The 25,984-nt window shown below is 46.7% G+C and overlaps 1 protein-coding gene and 1 long non-coding RNA gene across 3 annotated transcripts; one reads left to right on the top strand and one right to left on the bottom strand.

Annotated features, from left to right (window-relative positions):
- Positions 1 to 1,529: 1,529 nt before the first annotated feature.
- Positions 1,530 to 13,071, top strand: LOC128853814 (uncharacterized). The gene is made up of 3 exons (XR_008452592.1): positions 1,530 to 3,374; positions 3,494 to 3,628; positions 9,462 to 13,071. It is a non-coding gene; the product is annotated as an uncharacterized LOC128853814 (long non-coding RNA).
- Positions 13,072 to 13,212: 141 nt separating this feature from the next.
- On the bottom strand, positions 13,213 to 25,917 carry ARFRP1 (ADP ribosylation factor related protein 1). Of its 2 annotated transcripts, none has more exons than XM_054081500.1 (8): positions 25,827 to 25,917; positions 23,953 to 24,052; positions 23,510 to 23,597; positions 22,970 to 23,052; positions 22,418 to 22,499; positions 21,873 to 21,943; positions 15,454 to 15,554; positions 13,213 to 13,524 (listed from the first exon to the last, which is right to left on the bottom strand). In XM_054081500.1, exons 2-8 carry the CDS (start codon positions 24,043 to 24,045, stop codon positions 13,437 to 13,439), a joined length of 606 nt encoding a protein of 201 aa, XP_053937475.1. In that variant the 5' UTR covers positions 24,046 to 24,052; positions 25,827 to 25,917; the 3' UTR covers positions 13,213 to 13,436. The 2 variants fall into 2 exon arrangements, with proteins under 2 accessions (XP_053937475.1, XP_053937476.1); XM_054081501.1 differs by having other exon boundaries at positions 25,794 to 25,900.
- Positions 25,918 to 25,984: the final 67 nt, after the last annotated feature.

Raw genomic sequence — 25,984 nt, forward strand, 5'->3', positions numbered from 1 at the left:
ATTATTCTTCCCAACGAGCCTGAGTCAACACAAGCCTGGTTCCCGCTGGATACGTAAGTGGCCTAGAGAGAAGAGGGTAAGGTGTTCCAGGTGAGTCAGAACTTGTGCTAAGTGACCTAAAATGGCCTGTGTGGGCTAGCAGGGGGGAGGAATGGCACCGCCGCCCCGCGCCAACGCGTGAGCAATGGCAGAGCCCCGCGGCTGATAAAGATGGGAAGGGTGGTGATTGCCCACCGTCCCAGCTGGGCTCACCCTGGCCAGGAGAAGAGCCTGGGCAACAGCTTTCCTGCTGGATGCCAGCACAGAGAAGGGATTTTTATTTGATACTCTGAGTGCTTTATCCCATCTGGATGTCAGCCTGCACAGAGCCTTTGTCTCATCAGATCAAGCGAATGCAACGGATGCTTTTGTAGCCTTGCTCTCACCCGGAGGTTTGCAGGAGTTTATGTCCCACCGCTGAAACTCTGAGGGCTCAAACACCCCCATGTGTAGGTGCTGCAGGAGCAAGGAGAGCCGCCCAGCTCCTTCCTGTCCTCCTCTCCTGAGAAGCAATGCCTTGCGGAGCCCCATGTCCCTCCCAGCACTGAGCATGGACCAAACATGTCTGACCCGCCCTGGGAGGGGAGGTGATGGGCATCTGTGACCCTTGTGCCAGACTGCAAGGAGGCCTCAGCCCTCATCTCACTCAAGTGGGAGAAGACGGTCAAGTAACTGGGGCTCACCTGGCCTGTGTTGGATATGCTCAGCGCCGCTGTGCTCCCCATCCATCGGCTGGTGCCACCGGGACCCAAGGTCTGGGAAGGCAGGTGATGCCCTGCGCCATCCGGCAGCTCTCAAGGTCAGTGCCACTGGTGTCACTCACTCTTCCAGGATGTCTCGTGAGCACTCAAATGTTGTTCATCTTGTTCTGCCAAGGACGTTATGACCTGGTGGTGGCTCGGTGTGTGTTTGGCTGTTGGGGCGTTACAGCCCAGCATGGGCAGGTTTCAGCGTCCCTGTGGGAGCTTTCAAGGCAGGTGACATTCAGGGCACTGGTGCTGTTTGCAGGCTGTTCCTCGGCAGTGCCAGACCTCTCCCAAGGTCTCCCGCTGCCACAGGCTCCCCTCCCCCACCCTTGACCCTGGTCTCCCCACATTGGAATTTCTGCCCAGTGGTTTCATCTCATGTGAGCTCGCAAACAATGTGACAGCAGGGAATCTTTCTGGTAAATATTGACCTTTATAGCATGATACAAATATCGCAGCATGGGAGCCCTGCTCGGTTTCCAGGAAATGGGCTTTGCTGGAAAAGCCTGCCCGAGCATCCTACAGTGCTGACCCCTCCGCTCCCACCACCCTGCCCACAGGCCAACCTCAGGCTGTTCAGCTTGGAGAAGAGAAGGCTCCGGGGAGACCTTAGAGCAGCTTCCAGTACTGAAAGGGGCTCCAGGAAAGCTGGGGTGGAACTTTTTACAAGGGCATGGAGTGATAGGATGAGGGGGAATGGCTTTAAATTGGAAGGGGGAAAATTTAGATTAGACATTGGAAGAAATTCTTTGCAATGAGGGGGGGGAGGCCCTGGCCCGGGTTTCCCAGGGAAGTGGTGGCTGCCCCATCCCTGGAGGTGTTCAAGGCCAGGTTGGATGGGGCTTGGAGCAACCCTGATCCAGCAGGAGGTGTCCCTGTCCATGGCAGAGGGTGGGACTGGATGGGCTCTGAGATCCCTTCCAACCCAAACCGCTCCATGACTCTATGATAACTTTAATTAGTTAAAAAGGTGAAATAATTTAAGAGGATAAAAACCCCTTTTGGTTTTCACTGAAGTTTCTAAAGCCCAGAGAGAGAAGAGGAACAGTCGGCAGCATAAGCTTCTTCCTCATAGTTAGATAACTGTTTTTCCTTATAAACTGTAGCTAAGGACAAGTATGTGGTAACATTTAAATGCGGTTGTAGCTCTCTCCCAGAGATGACTCAGATATTTACTACAGAAGATAATTTCTCAGATCTTAGAAGCTCTACACAAACCCGCAAGCCCACGCTGTTCTGAGTCGGGTTTCCCTGTATCACACGTTAAATACTTAAAACAGCCAAACCCACCCCCTAAACCCATGTTTATTTCAACCACGCAGGCACGGCCGTGTGTTCCGGCTGTGCCACGAGGCCTCTCGCCGCAGCCAGGTGTGGCGATGACTCAGGGCGCAGCGGCTGCTCCAGACGGCGAAACCGCCACGGCAGGAGTCAACTTGCTCCTCCGGAGAGCAGTTCGGACACGTTATGCCTTACCGCGACAAGAAAACAGCAAGCGCTGGCCCAGCAACAGAGGGTTGGAAATGGGGTTAGGTGAATGATTAAACGTTAAAGGAGTCAGCGGGAAATTTTCTAGTGAGTTCATACATAGCTGTCTCACGTTTGACGTCACGGAGAAGGAGAGCAGGGGCTGCTGGAGGAAACCAAGGGAGTGTTTTTCAGGGTGTGCAGAGGGATGTGGAGGGGATGTGACCTTGTAATCCTGCTTGTCAACACCCCTGGTTCAGGGGTTGTTACCTAGTCACAAAACAGGTAATTTCATTCTTTTTGCCTGCAGATTTCCCCATGTTTCTGTTTTGCCAGAGGTGATTCTTCGCCCCCTCCCCTGGCGCTTGAGGCTGGTGGTGAGCTGAGCCCTCCAGACACTTTGGGACTTGAGGAGTGCTAAAACACATCAAACTTGTTCAAATCCACCCATCACTATTCCAAAGGGGCACTGATTTTATCTCCTTTTGAAGCATGCAGATCTTTTTCTTCTGGTTGCAGGTTCTTTCTTTTGACTGTAATCCCTGTGCTGCGTGCCCAGCCTGTCCCCGCTGAGACGCCCTCCTTGCTGCTGCACGTGTTATTTGTGCAGTGATCCAACCATGGGACTGAGCTCCTCCAGTGCCAGCACTCTCCGACTGTTCCGGGGAAGCAGAAGGGAGACTGTGGAAGTCAGCTGTGTCCAAAAGCAGGGAGGAGAGGGAGACAGCTGAGGATGCAGGACAAACCATGTGAGCTCTGTGCCCAGCTCAGAGGTGCCTGAACTGGGTGCCAGAGAGTGTGACCTGAGAGAGGACCCTGGACTTGGGCAGGAAAACGAGTGCTGTGACGCTCAGGATAAAGCCACTGCCACAAACCCACCTGGTACCACAGCACCGGTGATGCTGCCGGGCCAGACCCACACCTGCTGTGGCACAGGACTGCTTTTCACTCACACCGCCACTATTTTCCAGTCCTCCTTTGCTGCAGGAGTTCTTCCTACACATTTGTTTCTACTTGAGCTTCCCATGGCTTTTGGGGACTGAAGTCTCAAAACAAGCAGGAGAAGAAGTTGCATCCCCTTTTTTACAGACAGCAGTTGTTGAGGAGCACTGACCTGCTCAGGTACCACCAGCCTCGTTCACACGCGTGGGACCAGGGAGGTGCTTTTTTCCGCCCCTCATTCCCTGCCCTCTTTTCTTCCCCTTCTCAGTTTGTAATTTTTGTTCCCTTCTGTGTTCAAGGAGCTGCCTGAGAGCAAAGGAGAGGAGGCACAGCAGATGTGACCAGTTCTCAGACAGGCCCGGTCGGACAGCGGGGAACGGAGAAGCCAGGAGCAGGCAGCCCTGTGTTCCGTTAGTGTTTGTTCGGCATGCCAGGTAAGGAGATGGGCTAAGAGCTCTTGGGCTGAGCATGGTTCATAACCATTGATCTGCCATCCAGAGCTGGGTGAAACGCTGCCTCTTGACCACTTTTCCTCATCTTTCTTTTAATGAAATGAGAATTTCTGCCTTGTGTCAATCAAAACCAGAATCTGACCAAACCAAAAATGTAAAAATCTTAACGAAAGACGGTAATGAAAAGGAAACTTTGGTTTGTTTATGTTATTCCTAGTAAAGAAATCCAAAGACTTTGGCAGCCTGATGACCCTAACAGAGCTGCCGAAGGGTCCCCACTTCAAAGCCATGCCTGGCCTCGGGCTGGTGGCTGCTCCCCCTGCCCCTCCTGCGTTGCTGCTGGCGTTGGCCACAAAGTCCCCCTTCCCCCCTTGGAAAAACGGGATGAGCTTTATAGGTTTAGCGTTTCTGAGGTGTTAGAAGTAAGTGTGTTCCACAAAATAGCAAATGATTGCTGCCAGAGGCTGAGTAATGTGAGGATAGGTGACAGGAACTTTCATCCGTGAGTTATTAGTGTTTAGTACCCAGAAGACTTGTTCAGACAGTGCTGCAGCACTGACTCAAGAGTGAAAACAGAAGCTAAAGAAACACTAGCATGGAATTACCTTTTCTAACAAACCCTTGGATCTGTTTTTTTGTGGTGGTTACAGAGCAAAACACTGCAGTTTTCACTTATTTCCAGTGCCTGCTTCCAAGCAAGTGTTGAGGGGGCAGATGTCCTCTACAAAAACGCTTGCTTTTGTCCTGAGAGGCTTGAAAGGTCACTTATGGGAATCCATCAGCACACAGGTTACACTGCAGCACAGCTCTATTTGTTCAGCCACCCTTTGTCTCCCCTGAACTCACTCCCAAGGTATAATACTTAGCCTGCAATGCTCAGGTTCGCTTAAAAACAGATTGTATTAGTAAAGCTTCTGATGCCCTTTAGCTTACAGCAGTTTTCTGGGAAACATGGTCAGGAAGCTTGGAATGATTATGCTGTAATACCCTTAAACAACACACTCGCTGTTTAGAACTGAAAGTACTCTACATATTGTTATCTGTGTCATAAAACAGTTCTTCCAAAGCAACTGTTTGGTTACCCTTTGAAAACAACTGCCTTTTCCATCTTACAAAATGTTACGGGAGAGAGCGAGACCAGCCCGCAGTGCCGAAATGACATAGCAGTATTGGAAACCAGACCTCATGCAGCCAAACATTTGTGGGGGAGAAGCAAGGCCCCCGTTTTCACGTCAGCTGTCCTTTATCGCTGCTTGCCAAGGAAGAGCACCAGCATCCAAGGCACCATGTGCCAGCGGTGTCCCATGCTCCATCCGGACCTTTTCCAGCCGTGCTGTGACTTAGCTGCAACTCAGGGGAGTGGAGTTTAGAGACTGGATAATTTTTCTATGGAAGGGCACGGAGTGAATCCTTCCCAACTCTTGCTAGGAGAACATGAGCTCAGCAACGACGCGTGCTGGGTGGCCTGGGCGCTGCTGCCGAGTCTCGGGCATGTGGACTTCAAGGCATTTTTGATTATGAAGTGTAAGGGACTAGATAAAGATTTGGAGAGATGGGATTGGCCTCGGGGACAGGCTCCAATGTGCTTGTTCAGACTCAGTCAGATCATACAGATTCCCTGGTGCCAGTTTCTGTCTCTGTTCTTCCTTCTGTGATACGTGAGCTCAGTAGGTGGTTGATTGGATTTATCCTTATCTCCCAGGAGTTGAGATGAGGACACTTTAGTTGGGAAACTTGGAAGATAAGAATAGCACTGTACATTCCCCACCTAACATCTCTAAGCCTGAAAGAACAAATCAACTCTGGCAAGATCAAACCCAAGTTCTTCTTTCACCCAGTTTCACATGTCATGCACCAACATGACATCACACAGCTCCTTTTGTTTATAGAGATTCCCTGCCCTTTGACACAACTGCTGTGCTCACACGGCATTTACCAGACCTGTCACGGTCTGTGGTGTAGACTGTCCTGTGATCCTGTTTCTTCTCATGGCATGGAGATGAGCTGTCAAAATTTCCACCACACTGAGGATGTGGGTGCAGGCTTGGGAGAGCTTAATCCTTGCGGAGGATGGGGCTGTGTGGGATCAGTTGCTTTCAATGCGGAGGTTGTCCTTCCCTCTTCTGCAGAGGGACAGCTGCTTTTGCTCTCACTCCAGGAAAGATCTCCTGTTCAAAGCGTAGTGTAATCCCAAATGGAAAAATAAGCCTTGTTTGTGGCAGAGAGGCAAAATTGTTCAACAAGGCAGGAGAACGCTGGGTATCTCTTGTTTCCCTGATAGCAAAGCCCATCTGAATGAGCAGTGGGGTCCAGTCGCAGAACAGGGACACCCTGCAGCGTAGTCATCTGATTGCTGCTGTTCAGTGAGGTAGGCAGCAAGGAGGGACCATTGGCAATACCAGTTTCTGGGAATAATTCCTTATTCCTCTTTGCGACTCTCTTACAGAACCCTTTTGTTGTTTTTGTGGGAGTGTGACTCAAAAATTGCTGAAAGAAATCCACAGATGAAATGCAGTCAGATTATTTGACTGCTGAGAAGTAGTAAAGGATTTCCTGGCTATGAGTTGAACTGGAACATAACAACAACCTCACAGGTTTCTGTTTCAGGAAAGCAATTAAAGATACATTTAATTTCACAGTGAATTTAGTTTATCCTCAGAGCAGTGCTTATGGTAGATGCTGACTACAGCCGTCTTAGAGTTGCACTGGAGCAGAAGTTTGAATTGGCTCCTCCGGATGTCAAGCATGGCATCCATTCAGCTGAACGATCCACACTTCAAACGCTGAAGCTTTTGCTTAAGACCTTTGTGCTTGTTGTCCACTGGCAGCTGCCAGGCAATCCCTACCAGTGTGGAGCTGCTCCCTTGGGCTCCGCAGCCCAGGCACGACTGCAGATAATGCTGCCCCTGAGGAACACAGCAGTAAGCAGGTGGGTTGCAGCAGCCGAGTCCTCCATGGTGTGTGCTTGCTCCCAGCGCAGCCACGATGGCTGGGATGGGAGCAGCTGTTGAGATGACTGGCCGGAAACAGCGTGAGTGCATTTGTGCATGGCAGAAAGACAGTACCAGCTACTGACGTGCACTGGGAGCAGTTGTTACTCATGAGTTAGAAGTGTTAGTAAAGATAACTATTCATCCCGTAAGGATTTTGTTTCAAGGAAAGGATGCTTCACCCTGTGAGTCCCAAAGTAAATATATCCACTGCCTCATCCGCACAGCTACTCACCATGTGACAGCATATGGGAAAGGTGAAGCTGCTGTAAAGGCATCCTCAAAAAAGGATGTGGGGAATTTGTGCTCAACAGAGGATACTGCCAGCGGCAGCAAAAATTGGAAAGCCTTCAGCTGTACAGAGAGACAGCGCAAGCAAGAAGGAATGAGATGATTCCTGCCTCTAGAAAGTGATTTTATGTGTCTAAAAATAAATGTCAGGCAGAATTCCACAACGGAGGAACTCACTTCTCATGTTCCTCCCTTTCTTGTTTCCACTTGATGAGCACCTGGTTTAAGGAAGGAATTTGGGTCATGTTTTGACTCCGTGCAGTGATGTTGTGTGCTGTCCTGCCAAAGTTTGCTGCACCAGCCCTCAGTCATTTTTCTACTTGAGGTCCTGGCTGCTTTTAGCACCAACTTGTTTCTTTCTTCCATCAGAAAATGTAATCAGTGCTCCCTTTGCAGGTAACGAGTGTCATGGGGGAGGCTTTGGGCTCAGTTTTAAGTTGCACAGTTGAAGTTGTCTGAGGGCAGGCACTACTGGTAGCTGGGATTGTGTCTTTGTGAAGTGGTTTCGGATATAAGAAAGTCTAAGAATGCATAGAGAAACTCATGGAAAACCCCCAGCGGTTCTCACAGAAGCTGGTTTTAGCAGAGGAGCAGTAAAACAACTCTTTAAAATATTTCAGAAGCATGAAACAAAACCGAAGGGCAATGCTGCAGGACATGCCTATGGTCCAGCAAGCAAAGGAATGTATTAGGCACCAGGAATGTTTCCTGTGGGATTTCCAGCCTCTGTAAAATTCCAGTGTGAAAAAGCACCTGCTTTGGTTGCTGTGGCATCCTATGTTCCCGATAAGAGTTTGGCAGAGGCTCTTCCCACCTCTCCACTGCCTCTTATCTCCCTGGAGATGGATTTGAGCCAGATTTTAATAGGAAACTCCACCAAAAGGGGTTTTTGGGAGGGCGCCCAGGCTATAACCTATCACTACAGCAAGGTCAGTTCAGCCTTTTTCTCTCGACCATCCAAACTGCTTTTGGGAAACTGTTGTGAACAGTGCTGCACTTCACTCTTAAGAGAGAGGCAGCAATATGTTTATTGATAGGAAACAGCGATTAACAAAGTTTGATAGTAAATGCGACAGTGGTTTAACAAGATTCCATGGCAAGGTACACTTCATTATTTTCTGCACAGAAGACAGGATCAGATAAAACAATCAGGAAGACCCTCCCATTGGGTCACGAGGTTCAGAAAGGACCCCAAACTCCTTCTCAGAGAGGAGCCCAACTGTGGCTGGACCCAGATTTAGCCCCAGATTCGGTCAATAGTTTATGCCTAAAGAATTGTATGTGCACAGTGAATCCTTCGTATTTAGATCTTCCAAGTTTAGCAAGCTACCGGTCACTTACTGAGGGTCTGTTGCAGCAAGGAATCTCTCGGCCCCGAGGAGTAACCATGACTGGCATCCGTTTCAAGAGGAGATCTCAACGTGCAGCCCACTGTCAGTTCAGGAGAGCTCAGAGTGCTTTTGGGCTGCTATTTATGGAGTAAGATGGCTGACTCAGTCATATTTACACACCAACCGCAGGGATTAGGGATTAGTTTCTTCCAAATCTACCCTGAGCTGGACACCGAGCAGCACTGGGGCCAGGTGGGCACAATACCCTAGACTAGCCCTTGGCTACTGTGTTGTCACTCGCCTCCCCAAATCCACCTGGAGCCAGATGCAGCCATCGTGACTGCTGCTGGTGGCTATTGCTTGATCAGGATTGCTGGGAAAGGCTGGATTTGGGGGCAGGAGGAGTGCAACATCACAGAAACCTGTAGACAAACACACCCTTGGGAGCAATTTCTTTCAGTCTCTGAAAAATGGTCCCAAGACTGAGGGCAAACTCGGTGTGCAGCGCTTTTTTAAGTAAAAGCTAAGGAGCATAAGCAGAGCTGCAGGCAGAGGCAGAACCCCCTTTCCTTTATGTGTGGATGCTGCTGTTTGTGCCTGCCAGTCACTTACCACCTGCATTAATCAGATCTTGTTTAATTTAACAGGGTAATGGTCAAGACTGGTGACAGTACCACCGTGCCCTTCTTAGCAGATCCCTCTAGGAGACCGCTCCTCACACCAACACCATTGCCAGCAGAGATGTCCCAGGATGCCATTTTAAAAAATAACGAAATGCTTAAATCAATCCCAAAACCATCAAGTACTTTAATGCAGGTTTTTAGCTGAGGACTGCTGGAACCTTACATGTTCCAAACCCACAAAGGCACCTCAGAGCTAGTTATTCATGAGCACACACTTCCGGAAACCATGACTAACCCAACAGGCTAATGTCCAGCCAAAACATCAGCATTGAGGAGAAGAAAATTTCCTAACTTACAGTGATGCGCCTTTTTCCTTGAGATTGCTGTCTGTAATGTGTAGAGGTGGGTCCTTACCTTAAATGAACCAACAGATGCGCAGGACGTGTTGGTGTGAAAACGATGTTATTAAATATGTCAGCAGTGCATCATAAGTCGGGTCATAAGGAAGACAAGACTAAAAATAGATTGATTAGGACTAAAACACACCTAAAGCACTGTAAAGGATATTTCTCTATTACAGGCTGACTTCAGCTTAGCAGAGAGTAGGAAGGATGGCTGTCTGCTCGCTCCTTCACCTTGCTCTGAAACAGATGGACTTACTTAGCGTGAAGCTGTGTCTGATTTGCCCTGGTATTTCCCCTGGTTCTGCAGGACAGGATGTCATGGTGAGTGGGTAAGATCTGACACACACGTCACTGAAAAGCTGACCATCAGGCCATTGCAGCAAGGCTAACACATCACGATTGCTGGGATCAGATTAGGCAGCACCAGTAAAATGTGCTGTAACTCACTGATTCTGTGTCCTTCTGTAGATCCAAAGCAAGATTAAATTGCCACCACGTGGACAGCAGTGCTTCACAGAGTACTCAAAAGCAGTAGAAGCTGGCTTTGTGCTTTTTTAAGGAATGCTCTTGCCTCATGCCGAGCAGACAATAAGCATTTGCACAGCAAGGAAATTCCAGACAGGTGAGATGAAGTTAATCTTCTGCCAATGCTCAAATAAGGCAAGTAGAATTATTAGACACTTAGCGCTATCTCGGCATAACTTATGCAAGGGAAAAAGTGATTACTAAGTGTGAATAATGAACCTGTTTAACTTTGGGAAGATAAAGCAGCTCTTTAGAGAAATGAATTGCTGTGAACAGGCATGGGCAAAACAGGTCTATCTCAAATGTGTCAAAAATCGGAAAGACTGATGACATTTGAACTACTCAGAAATGCTCTCGCGGTGGTTGGAGATCTGGCAGGGGGGTCACTTGGAATGCAAAGGCATTTTAAATCATATAATCACAGAATGGTTCGGGACCTCACAAGCCCATCCAGTTCCACACCCTGCCATGGGCAGGGACACCTCCCACTGGATCTGGTTGCTTCAAGCCCCATCCAACCTGGCCTTGAACACCTCCAGGGATGAGGCAGCCACAACTTCTCTGGGCAACCTGGGCCAAGGCCTCCCCCCCCTCACCGTGAAGAATTTCTTCCTAATGCCTAATCTAAATCTTTCTCCTTCCAATTTAAAGCCATCCCCACTTGTCCTATCATTACATGCCCCTGTAAAAAGTCCCAGTAAATTACAAGTCTGAAATGTGTTAAATTATTAATTAAATCACTGATCAAAATATCAAATAGTTATCACCTACCAACATATCGTCCCAGACTATCTCAGTAGGATTTTTAGTGGGGCTTGTGCCTTGGCCACCATGCCTTTTCAGAATGCTTTTCCATATCAATCCAATTCTACTCCGTTGGTCTGTACAGAAGCATCATTAGCAGAACAGCCCTGCTTACAGAGACTGAGGCTGCAATAAAACCAGCCGGAGGAGGAAGTCATCAGTCTTCTTGAGTAGCCATTTATGTCCATACAGAGCAGATGCAACCAAAAGCCCCAGCTGACTTAGCAGCATCCCACTGGCTTTGTGCTTCACATAAAGTAACTGCCCATGGTACATGATCAGCAAGATCCAAGTCCAGGCTGTGCTTGCACAACAAGATTTCTATCTTGCAGCTGTCAGCTGATGAAGCTGAATTCCTTCCTTGCAGTCATGCTGCAGCATGGAGGACACACCAAAGCAATCAACAACTGGTTTGATAGTTTACCTGCTGGGCTTCCCCGGCGCTCGGGAAAACTTTGGACAGTTTCAGGTAAATAGACTTTATCTGTAACAGTGGAAAGAACTGACTGAGAAGCAACTTCCTAAACCAGACTTTGGGACTCAAGCAGCTGCATCTGTGTGCCCCATCATGGAACCGCGGCTACTGCCCTCAAAGTTAACTCAGAATGATATCAAACTTCCCACTGCTGGTTTCAGAGAAATCAGATGCCAGAGCGTGCTCAACACTTATGTGTCACAGCTGATGCATCTTTCTGGGTGAATAACCCTCCAGCTCTTGAGAACTTGGAATTCTGAAGTCAAAATGTTTCCTTTAATTTAAGACCTCCTGCTGTATGTGCAACAAGTAGTCTTTTTGCCTGGAAACTTGTGAGAACAGCTAGGGCCTTGAGCCCAAAACTGGTTTTCCCTCCCTAATCTCCTAGGGAATAGGAAGAGATTTGAGAAGAGCATGTGGAAAGCTTGGAAACCCCCCTGGTGTCCCATTAAACAGATATTACAAGGTACATGACTATAGCATTTTGTCTCTCAGCAAAGCACTTTTGTCCACCGGTCACTCCATTATATCTTCAGTTTAATTTTCTGCACCAACTCTGCCAACTGAAACAACAGCCAGGACCACAAACATACCTTGAAATCACTTGAGCTTTCAGAGGTGGCCAAGTGAGACACATTTCCCTCATAACCAACAGCCACCGGATGTCCAATGCTTTTGTACACTTGAAACTCTCAGCCCTGCACCATATGCAGCACCTGGAGAAAAGACCACTTCTTCCAGCAGGTGGGTGATCTTTAAGGCATCCTCTACGTTCACGGAGGGACCCTGAGAAGGGTCACTAGGGCTAAAGGAGCCTACTGAAATCCCTGGTGTCTGACTTAGTTCTACTGTGCTTTAATTCTTCTGGGATATGGCACTGACACTGGCACCATTCACAGAACTCCAGTGTTGTGTTACATCACTGGCTCTAACAACAGCAAGTAATTGAGAGGGCTGTAATGCCTTATCCGAAACTTTGCCTAGCCTTCTCTTAGCCTAGTGCTACTGAGAAGTAAGATCCTGCTTTCCAGTGCGCAATTATTTCCACTGACTTCATGCTCTCAGTGACACAATCCAGCTGCCTCACACTTCTGACCCAAATGTGAAGGAATGAGTTATTTTCTCTTGTGGAAAAAAAGTCTGCTATGAGTCTTGTGCAGAAAACTTAGCAGAAAGTTCTTTGGCAGATGCCAAATAATATCTTTAACAAATACTGCCATCTAACTTGCTCAAATAGAGCTTGAATAACATCCCCTCAGTCATGTGAGCAAACAGCACAGAATGGCCACCAGTGCCAGGAGTAACTCCAACACGCAAAGAGCAACACCCACTGCCAAACCACTGCAACACAAATGTGAAGAGATACCCAGAGCAACGTTAGTGAGACATCAGCAGAACTGCTAGCTGAGCAGCCTACATCAGAAACGAGTACTATTTGACTTTCAGAGCTGCCTTTCTCTTCTTTCTTGCATTTCTAAATGCTAGAGGGCTAAGGAACACTATTCCAAACATCAGTTATTTCAGCAAGAAAAGTTCAAAGGAGTAGAAAGCTTTATTGCGTACTGATTTCTCCCTGCCTAAACATTCAGCTTTCGGCCTAGAAAGATCATAGAGAGGGCCTCAATTCATTCCAGTTACAGAAGATACCAATTATTCTTACAATTAGAGAGAATGCACAACAGAGAGACTGGCAGTCAAAGCAAAGCAGTGCTTCTGGAGTTCATGTCCTAGTGAGAACATCCATCTCAACTTGTTCCATTGTGCAGCTGCTGGCTTCCATATCCGCATTTACCACAGGTAAAAGTTACAAATCAATGTGCGACTGAAAACGTGAGTTAAAAATCACCCTGTCTCTCCCCATTATACAAGCAGCAACATAGCAGGGTCGGTTACACAACCTGCAGTAACCGTGCGGCTGGAGCAGCAATGTATCTTCTCGGGTAGAAGGGACAGCTATTCCCCAGGCTCTCCCTCCCCTTCCATATTCACCTACACAGTTCCTTCAGGAGTTCCTTCATGTCACCTCCAGCCTGTTAGACTAACAGAGCAAGAATCACAAAGTAATACAGTAGAAAATTAAGTCCTTGGCACCTGCAACAATTTGTAGATTGCCACTGGGTCTGTGCTCTCAGGCCAACGATTTAATACTTAGGGTAAGAGAGAGATTCCCACCCCTCAACCAGGTGGAATTCTTTGCCCAAGTGTTTTAGACACAGAAAAGAGAATGTTTGTCTCCAAAGTTAGGAAAGAATCAGGTGTAAGAGGAATCCAGTGAACCACCTTCTTTAAAGGGAACACAAAACTGTGTGGAAAAAGACTGTCCATTCCTTCGTCAACTTGGAATTTCTTACGTGATGTCCTTCTTTCTTGGGGGCCGGTGGATATTCCTCACCACGCACTTCACCATCCATTCAATTCCCTCGTTCACTCCTTTGCTAAGAAAATAAGATAGCAGACAAGATTTAATAAAAGGCCAAAACACCAAAAACAAACCCATGAAGTCCCTAATTGAGCCCCTATGAGAGCAAGCGAAGGGTTCTGCCCCATGGATGGCATCACCACATCAGTTCCTCCTATATGCAAACAAGGATCTGATTTCTTTTAATTTGGTATGTAAACTCCTCAGTACGTAAACTCCAACTGTTGGAACAGGTCCAGAGGAGGGCTACGAAGATGATCGGAAGGCTGAAGCAACTCTGCTATGAGGACAGGCTGAGAGAGTTGGGGTTGTTCAGCTTGGAGAAGAGAAGGCTCCAGGGAGATCTTAGAGCAGCTTCCAGCACTGAAAGGGGCTCCAGGTAAGCTGGGGAGGCGCTCTTGATCAGGGATGGCAGGGACAGGATGAGGGAGAATGGCATTAAATTGTGAGGGGGAAGATTTAGATTAGACATTAGGAAGAAATTCTTCACAATGAGGGTGGGAAGGCCCAGGTTTCCCCAAGACGTTGTGCCCGCCCCATCCCTGGAGGTGTTCAAGGCCAAGTTGGATGGGGCCTTGAGAAGGAGCAGCCTGATCCAGTGGGAGGTGTCCCTGCCCATGGCACGGGGTTGGAACTGGACGATCTTTAAGGGCCCTTCCAACCAAAACCATTCTATGATTCTATTTCCCTGGTGTCTGTGAAAGCCTAGATTCACTTTAGTCATCAACTCTGTGGAAACCTTGGGATGAACAAGCACCAAACCACTTCACAGTCAGCTGTTTTGAGGTTATTTTGCTATAAGCCTCAGTCCTGGCTTCAGCTGTCCATAAGCATCTGTGTCGGGGCTGCCAAGCAAGTCACCAACTCCCCAAGCTACCCAGCCAGCACTTCCACAATTTACTGTTATTTTTTAGTGCAAGCTCAAACTGGAATTTCAAAAGGAAATTCCACCCAAATCAAAACTGGAAGTGCTTGTACAAATCCCACAGCTGTAAAGGTTGCATTTCATAAGATTATTATCTAATACTTCTCTTCCAGTCAGGGCTTAACCATCACTCTTGCGGTCATTCACCGGCTTAATAATATTTGATTCTTAGCAATTAATTCTTGGTTTAAGCAGCTTTTCTTATCCTTTGCAGTAGCTCATATAATAATATAGCTTTTTTGCTAGACTGAAAGAAGGAAAGATCTCCATGCTCTGAATTCCATGCAGGCAGTAATTCAGACAGGAGTATTCCCAGCCATTTGGAACAGCATTTTTTACTTTGCCAAACAGCACTTTTCACTTCAAGAACTGAGGGCATAACCAAAGTGCTGCAAGACTCTGCGTGGAACAGTGATGCTAAGATATCGTGAATATAGTAGGCTGGTCAAGGTCATGGCGTGCAGCTGTGACGGCCTGAAGAATCACAGCCTCCCAAATTATGGTCTGTTCTAGTCACTCTATCTTAAACCACAGGCATTCCTGATGTAAGAACACTCTTGGAGACTGTTGTATTATCTACATGACTAAGCTTGTCTGTACACCAAAGAATAGGAAAGCAACAGCACAATTACCCTGCCAACAATGGAACACCCTTCATTTCTCTGGCAGTGCCATGAAAAGCTACATTTTCAACTGACTTCTTACATGAATGCCAGGAGCTACAGCAAGCGAACAGCTGCTAAGATTATTGTGTAGGGAGAAGGGATGATAAAGGACAAAAATCAATTGCTCCATGTGCCTCCAAGTCCCGTTGCTCTCAGCATTTTCATTATGTTTCCCAGGCAGGATTAACAGATGGGGTTACTGACCTAGTGCAAGTCTGAGGTTTGCAGAGAAGTATCTGCTGCTGCTGAGTAGGCAGTGCAGCTCCTTCTCTGGGGTGCTTGAATGCCATAGCACTGCTCTGCTTGTGTGACCCCCTGTGCAGTTAGCCAAAACACCACCCACTTTTGTACTCACCCAGTAATTGCAGAGCAGGCTTGCGTCAGGCAGTCTCTCTTCCCAATTTTGTTAATGCAGTCGCTAAACGCTGTCTTGATGTCAGGTATCGACAGACAGGTCTGAAAGGGAAACCAAAAGAGAGATTGCTTTCTATGCTACAACAGATGGCGACCTTCTTCCAAAACGAATCCCACCACATCCAGAGCTCTGCTTTAGCCAGGATGGCACAACCCTGTCTGGTTAAACCTCTCACCCACTAACACAGCAATGTCACCTCCTTACATTCCATAAAGAATGAACGTATTCTTTTTTTCACCTATTTTCCGACAGTACACACTCAGGGCCACACCTCTCTGATACTCAAGATGCATCTTTCTAAGCAAAGAGAGCAATTAAAACAAACACAACAGCACATCCTCAGGATCCGCCTTCCACCCTGCCCCAGCCTTCATACACAAGTTCTGTTTGCCAGAACGCTACAAGAGTGAACCTATTCAGAAAGCTTTTGGAAATGGCGTACCTGCCCAAACCCCAGAGGAGCCAGTTCCTGCAGGTGACACTTTGCCAATGGCCTGAATCACATTTCTCTATGAGAATACACTATCAGAAACTGGCTGGATGTGATTTGTCCCAAGTCCTCAGTGTTGATGTTAAAGGCAGGGCCATCCTAGACTTGTTTGTTTGCATTTTGCATGTGCACAAAGTGCTGACAGCGCTGAATACAACACATTTTCTGATGCCTGTTATCACTTTGTATTTGATCACCATCAGGTCTTGTACTTCCTTGCTAGGAGATTGCTGGGGAGTGGTTTTAAAATACGCAAATTAGCAGGATTAGCCTTAAATTAGCAGGATTAGCCTTAAATTAGCAGGAAGACAGAAATTAACGATACCAGCTATCCATTTTGCAAAATACTGGTTCTAGAGAAATTAAAGACAGGAAATTACCATGGGGATGACCATGTGAAAAATAAGCAGGTTTCGGCACTTATAAATAAAAAGGGTTCTTGAGAAATGGCTTGAAAGATTAACGACACCCAATTCACCCAGTGCCGTTGCATCCAGACTTGTGATTTTCCACTGTGAAAGGCCTGGAATCCATGAGTTGTGCAACTTTGCATGACAGTACTTTCTCATGACCTATGCTGCATTTCAAACTGGCAGTTTCTCTCAGTGAGCTGGAAACTGTACCCAGAAATGTTACTTTCTTCACCACACCTAAGAACTCACTTCAGGATTTCTGCTGAATGAAAAGCCTGCAATTCATAAAGATGAGCTGTTACCCACAGGATAAAGAGTTCAACACGTTATTAAATAATCGAATATTAACTTTAGAGGGAGTCATACTGGACTTAGAAGTTGGAATTCATACCAGCAGGTCTGGAAAATGAGCAAGAGACTACCACCCAGCAATGATTCTCTACAAGTTTGTAAGAGGTGCCACTTCAGCTTTGGTATGACACAGTGCCTACTAAGAAAGGCAGGTCCAACCGGCTCAGGGTCCAAGCCAGAGCTCTAGACAGGTCAGTCACCCCACAACTGGGTGGAGTTAGGACAAGAGGAAATGGCCCCAAGTTGCGCCAGGGCAGGTTCAGACCGGACATCAGGAAAAATTTCTTCTCTGAAAAGGTTCCCAGAGGCTGCCCATGGAGGTGGTGGAGTCCCCATCCCTGGAGAGGTTTAAAAGTTGGGCAGATGAGATGCTCAGGAATGGTTTAGTAGTAGACAGGAATGGTTGGACTCGATGATCTCAAAGGTTGTTTCCAACCAAGTGATTCTATGATTCTATGAACCGGGGAGGAGGAAGAGCTGCACGTTAGTAACTGGAGCTTTTTTTCATGTCATTACTTTTTGTCAGTAAATGAGACTCAGCAGCAGGAAGGTTAATTCCCAGCGCAGCTGAAACCAAGCAAATGTTCCTTGAAACAGACTTTAAGCTCACCACAGTTTAATATCACAGTGTAACAACCTCTCCTTTTATGAACAATGATATAATTTAAAATATTTTTAAAATAAATCTGAGAGGAAGCATTCAAAGCAGGGAATAACAGCACAGAGCACAACCATGCTCTTTTATTTCCACTTGCACAAGCAATCAGGCAGCAGACCTCCCAAAAGCCACCAGCTGAGCAGTGCACCTGCGCACACCCAGCAGCACAGAGAATCCACGTCCTCACCCAGCTTTCAGGTCTTTGAGAAGGCCACTTTTCCAAGAGCAGCTTACAACTGCTGCAGCCATTTTTACCCCCAGCTTAATCCATTCTAATCACTTCCCCTTCTCATCCTGCAGTACAGTCATGGCCTGCCCTAACTTCCACAAAGCTGTGCAGCCATTGCTCTCCATAGAAACCTGCATCAGAGCTTTGATTCTGAGGAGCCTTTGCATGTGTACACTGTTTATAGCAGGGTGCCAATGCATCACACCACCATACCTGTTTTGATGAACACTTTTTTCCCCTTGGGATGAAGTACAATTACGCGGCAGTGGGGGCAGCACCACTGCACTATCCAGAGGAGCTTTGCTTTAGTGTTCAAGGGGAAACCATGAACTGCAAGTCCTGTCTTGCAGCAGAGGATGAGGCAGATTACTCGTTGCTTCAACGAGAAGCATTTGAGCATCTCATGCTCGGCAGAAAATGTCAGTTGTGGCTTCCAAGTTCCTCTCTTTTGCACCTCCTTATCTACATTACAAAATATTTATTTACAAATGTGTTTTGTTTCTCAACTGGAACCAAGAGCAAACTAGGGAAGCTGGTTTGCGATCACATAAACAGTGCCCCAGTGCAGTAATAAAACCCACAGGTGACCTTTCTAGAGTGATGCTATCTACCATATGCTTCAGAGGAAGCTCAAACAACTTGATGGATCGTATTCCTACTCCGACTTCCCCAGAAGAATGCACTGTAAGCTGCCTATTCCTGAAGGCTCTTCGAGGCATCGTCCAGCCAGGACTGACATGCCTGCACAACCCAGTTCCTCCTATGAAGGGTTCAGAACAGCAACATCCAAGCTAAGACTCAGGGACGGTGCACCTAGAAATACATCCATCATCAGGACTCCACTTCTGGAGTCACCTACAGAAAAGCATGAAGGGGTGTTTTAGGCACAAAAGGTTGCATTGCAGAGTCTTTATCCACTTGCCACATCCACTGCAGGAAACACAATGCTGCTCCTTGGCTTCATATAAGGGTAAAACCTAAAGTACTGGCTCTTCTGCCATCTAAGGAGTAACTGTTGGCAGAATGGAACTAGAGCAGAAGCAAGAGGGTGGACAGCCACAGTAAAATCACTTAATAAGAAGTCCAACCAACGTGACCTATGTTCTGTGCTATCTGTTTTTACAGTCTTCTTTTAAATTAAAACTTAAGCTCATTTAAATTAAAACTGATTTTACAGGGAAGCTGTGGTATTTCTTAAGCTGGAATTGAGAATTGCCATCACGCAGAGCCCTGTTTTCCAACATCTGTGCAGAAAATAGATAACATTAGGAGTCTTCCAGTACACACTGCAACTCACCATGACTCCTCTCGTTTTCCAAAGGCATGAGGATTTCCACCATTCCAGACATTTCAAATCATATTTCCAATATTTATCTTAAGACTAAGAAGGCAAAGCCTCCCCCCAAAGCCAGCACACAACCCCCGATTATTTTCAGATGCTATTTTTTCCAGCTCAGTTTTTCCAATATTTTTAATAGTGTTCCAAAATGAGCCATTCTGTCCTCAAGTTTTAACAGTTGACTGTACAGCTCAGAAACACATAGCTTTTACAAACCTTTAACCAGCTGCATTCACATCAAACTTGCAAGCAGAAAATCTTATTTTAGGCTTTTTCTGCAACAAACAGCAAGTAAGCAAAACTACTTAATATTTTCAGAAGCGGCATTCTGAATGTGAAAGGGAATCTACGTGAGTTCCTACACATTAGATGTTTTGTTCCCTGACAAAGCAACAGCTTCTTTAAAAAACAAACCAAAACAAACTCCCTCCCACAACGCACATTCGACTCAAGTCTTTTAATTGATTATAAAATCACCCAGTTTTGAAGCCCCTGTGAAACACAGAGCGTTCTCCTGGTACAGGAGAAAAATCAGACACGGTATTGTGATGATATTAGAATCGTTGTTTTGCATTCTATGGCTGTATTTCATCTGATTCCACTCATGCTTGGCAGTGCTGAGTCAATGCAATTTATCCCACGGTAGTGGTGCCTAATAACACTGGAATTCTTTCCTACAAGGCATTAAGCATCAGGGCCAAAAAATTCTCACACTTTATGCAATTGCAGGCACCAAGTCAGAATTCTTGTTAGCTTATAGTGAAGAATGTAAACTTTAAACAAAGATCTATGTCAGATGTGCTATTTCTGATATATTTCACCACAAATCTTCTGCTGGCCTTTAGAAATGTAATCAGCACAAATTATCTTTCATCCGCACATACCAGCAAAGTTAAAGTACCACTTATCTTCCTTCGCTATGATCTGGGTTAATGACAGAGGAATGCCGAGGAGAATTCCCCACTACGATTACATGCCTGGGGATTCAGAGCAGAAAAATCTCTACCAATGATAAGATACTGGTCTCTGTGTCTGTATCATAGAATCACAGAATGGTTTGGGTTGGAAGGGACCTCAAAGCTCATCCAGTTCCACCCCGTGCCACGGGCAAAGTCACCTCCCACTGGATCCGGTTGCTCCAAGCCCCATCCAACCTGGCCTTGAACACCTCCAGGGATGGGGCAGCCACCACTTCTCAGGGCAACCTGGGCCAGGGCCTTCCCCCTGTTTTTATAGAAAAACATTTCTTCCTAAGATCACATCTCAATCTCCCTTCTTTCAGCTTAAAACCGTTTGTCCTCACCCTACCCCTGCACTCCCTGATCAAGAGCCCTTCCCCAGCTTTCCTGTAGGCCTCAAGTATATCCAAGATCATACTCTAGAAAGAGACCTTTAATTACACAAGCTAGGGCTTTCTTAAAAACAGGTATACCGTCAGTCAGTGCGGTTTTGCTAACTCTTGTCACAAAGACAACCACATCTCTGGGCTGGTCCTTGACCCTCCAAAGGGACAAGGAGTTGGCCCCAGTTTTTACCTGGGGAGCCTGTTCCACATACCTCTTCCTAGTCATATAAACAAGCCTATTTGTTCAATCATTCGCCCCTAGTCTGGCTACGGTGCCAAGAGAGCTGGCTCTTGCAGTATGTCCACAGCAAAATATGTATATAAGGCCAAAGAGAAAACTGGAACAGCTTTCCAGGTCACTGCATTTAGTTTAAGTCTCAACAGCTAAAGGCAAGAGTGCAGACTGCTCCCTGCTGTAAAGCTGCCGTGTTGCATGGAGATAGGAAAGTGGATCTTCTGACTTCCACACAGAAAAGACACTCAGGTTCCCAGAGATCACAGCAAAGTCAGGACTGGAAATGAGGAGTCCTGTCTCCGTCTCATGTCATTTCTTTTATTCCTATGATTAGACAACCTCATGATCACCCAAAAATGTCTGTGGTGATGTGCACATGAAGTGTAATTAAATGTTCCAAAACCAAAGTGTCTTCCCTGCAAGTCTTAGGCATTTCCCCACAAGCACACGGAGCTCAGGGTAAAGGCCGGGGGAAGAAGCTGGGAAGAACCAGCATTCTTGGAAACAGATACCGACCACAGCTGCCAGGGCCAGCACTCCAAGTTCTGCTGCAAGTCTCTGGCTCCATCTACAGATTAACCACTCCAACTGCAGGACTGGAATTCCAGGGATAACGCATAGAAAGGAGAAGGAAAACAGGAAAATACTGTGACCCAATTTAGGCATTCTCTTCCCTTTTTACCATACGCCAAGAGAGATGAGGACAGCCCTGGATGTATCACCCAAACAGTCACACTGTGGGGCCCACTAACTTGTCACAAAATTAGAGTTTCGCAGTTCTGGAAATGCTAGAAAGAATTCAAATGATACTCTCAAGAAAAGGTATTCCTTGCCATTCCCTGCTGTCACTGATGGAACGCTCCAGGACAGACAGAATGTTTCATGGAACAGAGATTATCTGGTTATGGGAGAAGGATGATATTGCTTCACATACATTTCCTGTGCTGTTCCCAGGGAAGAGTAGAGCAGCAAAAATAGAGTGCACTGAACAGGGAGAAACAGTATTGAGACACCAAACCACAGTACAAGACAGATCGACCATAGCTACAGAGTATGTTCTGTTTAGATAAAATGTCCAAAACAGCTGGGATGGACATCCCTGTAGGAAGCTTACTTAAGCCACTGGAAAAGGACAGGAGAAGAAAAGAACAATGAAAACTAGATTCAAAGCAATGACTCCCAGCAGCAGAAAAGAGCCATAGGATCACGTCCAGGAACGTGAATCAAATCTAAGATGGACGTAGAGCTCACCTAAGCTTTTATTTCTTCATTTAAGAAGTAGATTCGCAATAGCCTTACCTCTACATCCTGCTTGTTAGCGAGCACCAGAATGGGAACCCCTTCCAGAGCTTCGCTGGTAATCATCTTCTCTACAGAGCACAGAAACAAAAACAGAGGCTTAGCCAGTTCTGGAAGACACAGCTGTGTAAATGCCTGACACAGACTCTCTGAACACTCTTTGAACACTTCCTTCTGGCATTAAAATTTACACGTGATGCAACTTTTCAGGTCTACTCCCCTCACAGATGTTTTTCCAGCTCAAACTCCAAATTTTATTTCGGTCAACAAACACGTTACTGAGACTTAACTAGGAGACAAACATAGAATAAGGAACAAAGATTCCAAAAGAATTAGCGTAAGCACAAAAATAGATTCAAGGCCATGATAGGCAACAGAAGTGAGTCCTGTGTTACAGAGAAGATAGGTTTCACCAAAAAAGTGCAAAAGCCCTGCAGATGTGTCATTGACAGCCACATGTCTTCCTCAGGACACAGAAACAGACACAACAGCAATGAGAACTCTGCCACAATGCAACAGGACATCACAGTACAGGCAGAACTCACCAAAAGCTCTTCTAGATTCCGAGAGCCTCTCCTCGTCAGTGGAGTCAATAACATAGATCACTCCATGAGATTCGGCGTAATACTGAAAGCAAACACAAACATCAGTGTACCTGCCCGCTGAGAGCATTTGTTCCTCTTCCTGATTTCTTTTTAAATTGAGTAAAATCTTTATATGCATGGAATAGATCAACCAGAGCCAGCTGTTTCCATAGTAAATATGTGGAAAGAAGGAGGGCACATAGAATGCACTCCCCATCCCATGTGCAAGCCTATTGGCTACAACAGGTGAAAAAGCCTATCTGTCTTCACAAAAACCTCATTTCCACCAACATAGCCCTCAGATACAGGCTGGTAATTGCCATCTGCAAACAACAATGCAAATATTAAGCATTATTTTTGCTAATCTTACACAAACATAGTTGAATCTCTGGAAAAGCGTTGATGCTAAATGCTAGAGTTACCAATAAGCCTGTATGATTACTAAATGATCCCACTGCTGCAATTCTGAAAGAGATAAAAATGCTTCTAAAAGACAAAAAATACATCTCTAACCTTGTCCCAAAGAGACTGCAGTTCCTCCTGTCCACCAAGATCCCAGAACATGAGTCGAGTTTTGCCAACATCGATAGTACCAACTAGAGGGAAAGAAGACAGGACATCCTGATTAAAACTAAAGGTGTTCTCTGAAGCACAAACACACGCACAAACCCCTCAGAGATCCAGGCTAGAAGAGTCTTCTAGGGGAACAAATTATACACAGTGGCTATTTTCAATAACAGAACAGCACCTTTGCAAAGAGTGACCGCCGACATCAGACAGAGTTGTATCAGTGCAAATAATATCAGAATTTGGCCAACGAATAAGTCCAGTGAAATTCAGTTTAACCTCTTAGCACTGAAATGGGATACTTGGGTTTTTCCTTCACAAGCTAAGAATGACTATTTTAGTCTATGACAAAAAGGCACAGGGGGCTGGGAGGGATGATCTCTCCCACCGGGAACTGTTTCGCCCTTGCTTAAATATTTCAAACAAGAATTGGCTATTGTCCAGCTATGCAGGAAAGCTGAAAGGATCCCAAACAGATTTACTTACTGTTTAAGCCTACAGTGGTGGTGATTTTGGACAAGCTCATCCCTTTGTAGTTCTTGTTAAATCGAGTTTTGGTTTGTTCAAGGAAGGTCTGAAATGGAACAAGAAAAAGCATTTACTGTTAACTCAAACCTACTTTTTCATTGCTGCAGAATCCTGCTCCAAAAGATACCGCCCTACCTCACCCTGGGACAACCACTCTTCTTGTTCCCTATTTTAGCAAGGAAAGAAGGGATCATAGGTGATTACGAGATTACCAAAGCCTCAGCTACATCCCTGAAAGCTCATGCTACATTTAAGTAAGGTGGAAAAATTGTTTCTTTGGTGTGACATCACTAAAATAACTCACAATACAGCTGGAGAACGAGTGACCTGTCTGTTGGAAATTTTATCCATGTTTAGAATTGTGTGTGCCCTCCGCGCAGCTTGTAATAAACAGCACTTACGGTTTTGCCAGCATTGTCCAAACCAAGGATCAAGATGCAGTACTCATCCCTCTGGAACATGTATTTATAGAGCCCAGACAGCAGAGTGTACATCCTGCTCCTGCAACAAGTACCAGGAAAACATTAACAGGTCATGTCCAAAGTCTCCCACCCCCCAAGTTCGTCCCAACACCAGATAAATAGATGTTATTCTTTTATTGGTAATTCTCATATTTAGGCAATCCCAGGACAAATCACAGATCTAAGAGAGATCTTGCACAATAGCTCAAGACCAAAGTTGCAAATGCATGCAAGCAAGGGATTATCTTCCAAAGAGCTTAACCTCTGTTTCTGCACATAGTGCCCTGCACGTCCACTGCAAATTCCGCCCTCATTTGACAACTTCCCTGTCTGCTTCCGGGCTTAAAGGAGAGATAGAAAGTTTGAATGTCTCTTGCAAAACATGTAAGGCCCACAGAAAACAAAGCCAGCTCCATACAAATACACAGAACGGGTATTTTGAGTGAGAACATATAGGCCAGACCCTCCCTTTCTGTTCCCAATCCCTGTAACTGTATCATAGGATCTTCAATGGTCAAACCGAGTGCAGCGTATCTTAAAGGTGCATAAAATCTCCTGTTTATCTCATTTGAAGCCTTATCTAGCAACAATCTTCTGTTATAGTACCCTCTATACAATTATTTCATCATCTCACAAGGCCATGAAGACAAGGTAACTAAGTTAACAAGCCAGAAGCGCAAGACTAAGAAACAGACAAAGCGACACAGACACCTGTGGAACCCTGTGCTTTCTGTTGTTGCATTTGCACAAACAACACAGAGATTTGCTCAGACACAGGAAGTATTGGTACCATGCACTACAGCTGACACACACACCACTGCAATAACTCTGCTGTTTAAGTACAAAGGGAACCTTAACACAAAGACTTTGAGAGGCAACTGACTTGGAGCAACTGTGCAGATAACCACTTCGAAATCAAACAACATGACCTAAAGTAAAAAAAAAAAAATGTTCCAGAGCAGAAGTAAGGGACTTCTCAGCCTGAGGACAGGCTCCTCAGCACTGTTACCCACTGAGCAGCAGAGACCCTTTGCTCCTGCCTGTGCCAGAGGCACAGCCTCCACTGGACCCTGGGAATCACAGAAGTGTTTGGTTGGAAAAGATCTTTGAAATCATTGAGTCCAACCACACATATCCACCACCAAACCACAGCCGTGAGCACCGCGCCTGCTGGTCTTTTAAATTCGTGTAGTGACGGTGACTCAACCACCTCCCTGGGCAGCCCCTGCCAGTGCCCGAGAACCCTTTCAGTGAAGAAATTTTTCCTGATATTGAATCTAATCTTCCCCTGGTACTACTTGAGGCTGTTCCCTCTCTTCCCATCACTTGTTACTTGGGAGCAGAACCCAGCACCCATCCCACCACAACCTCCTTCCAGGAACTGCAGAGAGCGATGAGGTCTCCTCTCAGCCTTCTCTTCTCCAGTCTAAACAGCCCCAGGCCTCTCAGTCCCAGAACCCCTGCGCTCCAGCCCCTTCTCCAGCCCCTTAATGTCTTTCTTGCACTGAGGGGCCCAAAACTGAACCAAGGATTCGAGGTGCGGCCTCACCAGCTCCGAGTGCAGGGGACGATCCCTTCCCTGCTCCTGCTGGCCACCCCATGGCTGAGCCAAGCCAGGTGCTGGTGGCCTTCTTGTCCCCCTGGGCTCGGGAAGGCACCGAGGCCGCAGACCCCGCCACGGGGAGCCCTTCGCTCCTTCCCCGCCACCGCCAGGCAGAGGCGAAGGGAGAACCCGCCCCGGCCGCCATTGCCCCCCTGGGTCGGTCCGCGCCCCGCCGTACCCCTGGCGGCGGACAGGGCCCGCGGGCGCTCACCGGGACCTGACGCGCCTCCCGTCACGCAGCGTCTCACCGCTCTCCACCGGCACCGGCCTCCGGCGCCATCCCGCGCGCGGCGCTCTGGGAAATGTAGTTCCGGCTGCACAGGCGGGAGACGGAGAGTCGGGGCAGACGGACTACAATTCCCAGAATGC

The sequence above is a fragment of the Cuculus canorus genome, chromosome 16 (assembly GCF_017976375.1).
Source record: "Cuculus canorus isolate bCucCan1 chromosome 16, bCucCan1.pri, whole genome shotgun sequence".
NCBI lineage: Eukaryota > Metazoa > Chordata > Aves > Cuculiformes > Cuculidae > Cuculus > Cuculus canorus.

Coding starts and splice junctions, on each gene's coding strand:
- ARFRP1 (XM_054081500.1), bottom strand. CDS start 24,045: ATGTACACTCTGCTGTCTGGGCTCTATAAATACATGTTCCAGAGGGAT. Junction 23,598..23,952: donor TGGACAATGCTGGCAAAACC/GTAAGTGCTGTT, acceptor GTTCCATTTCAG/ACCTTCCTTGAACAAACCAA. Junction 23,053..23,509: donor CACCACTGTAGGCTTAAACA/GTAAGTAAATCT, acceptor CTTTCCCTCTAG/TTGGTACTATCGATGTTGGC.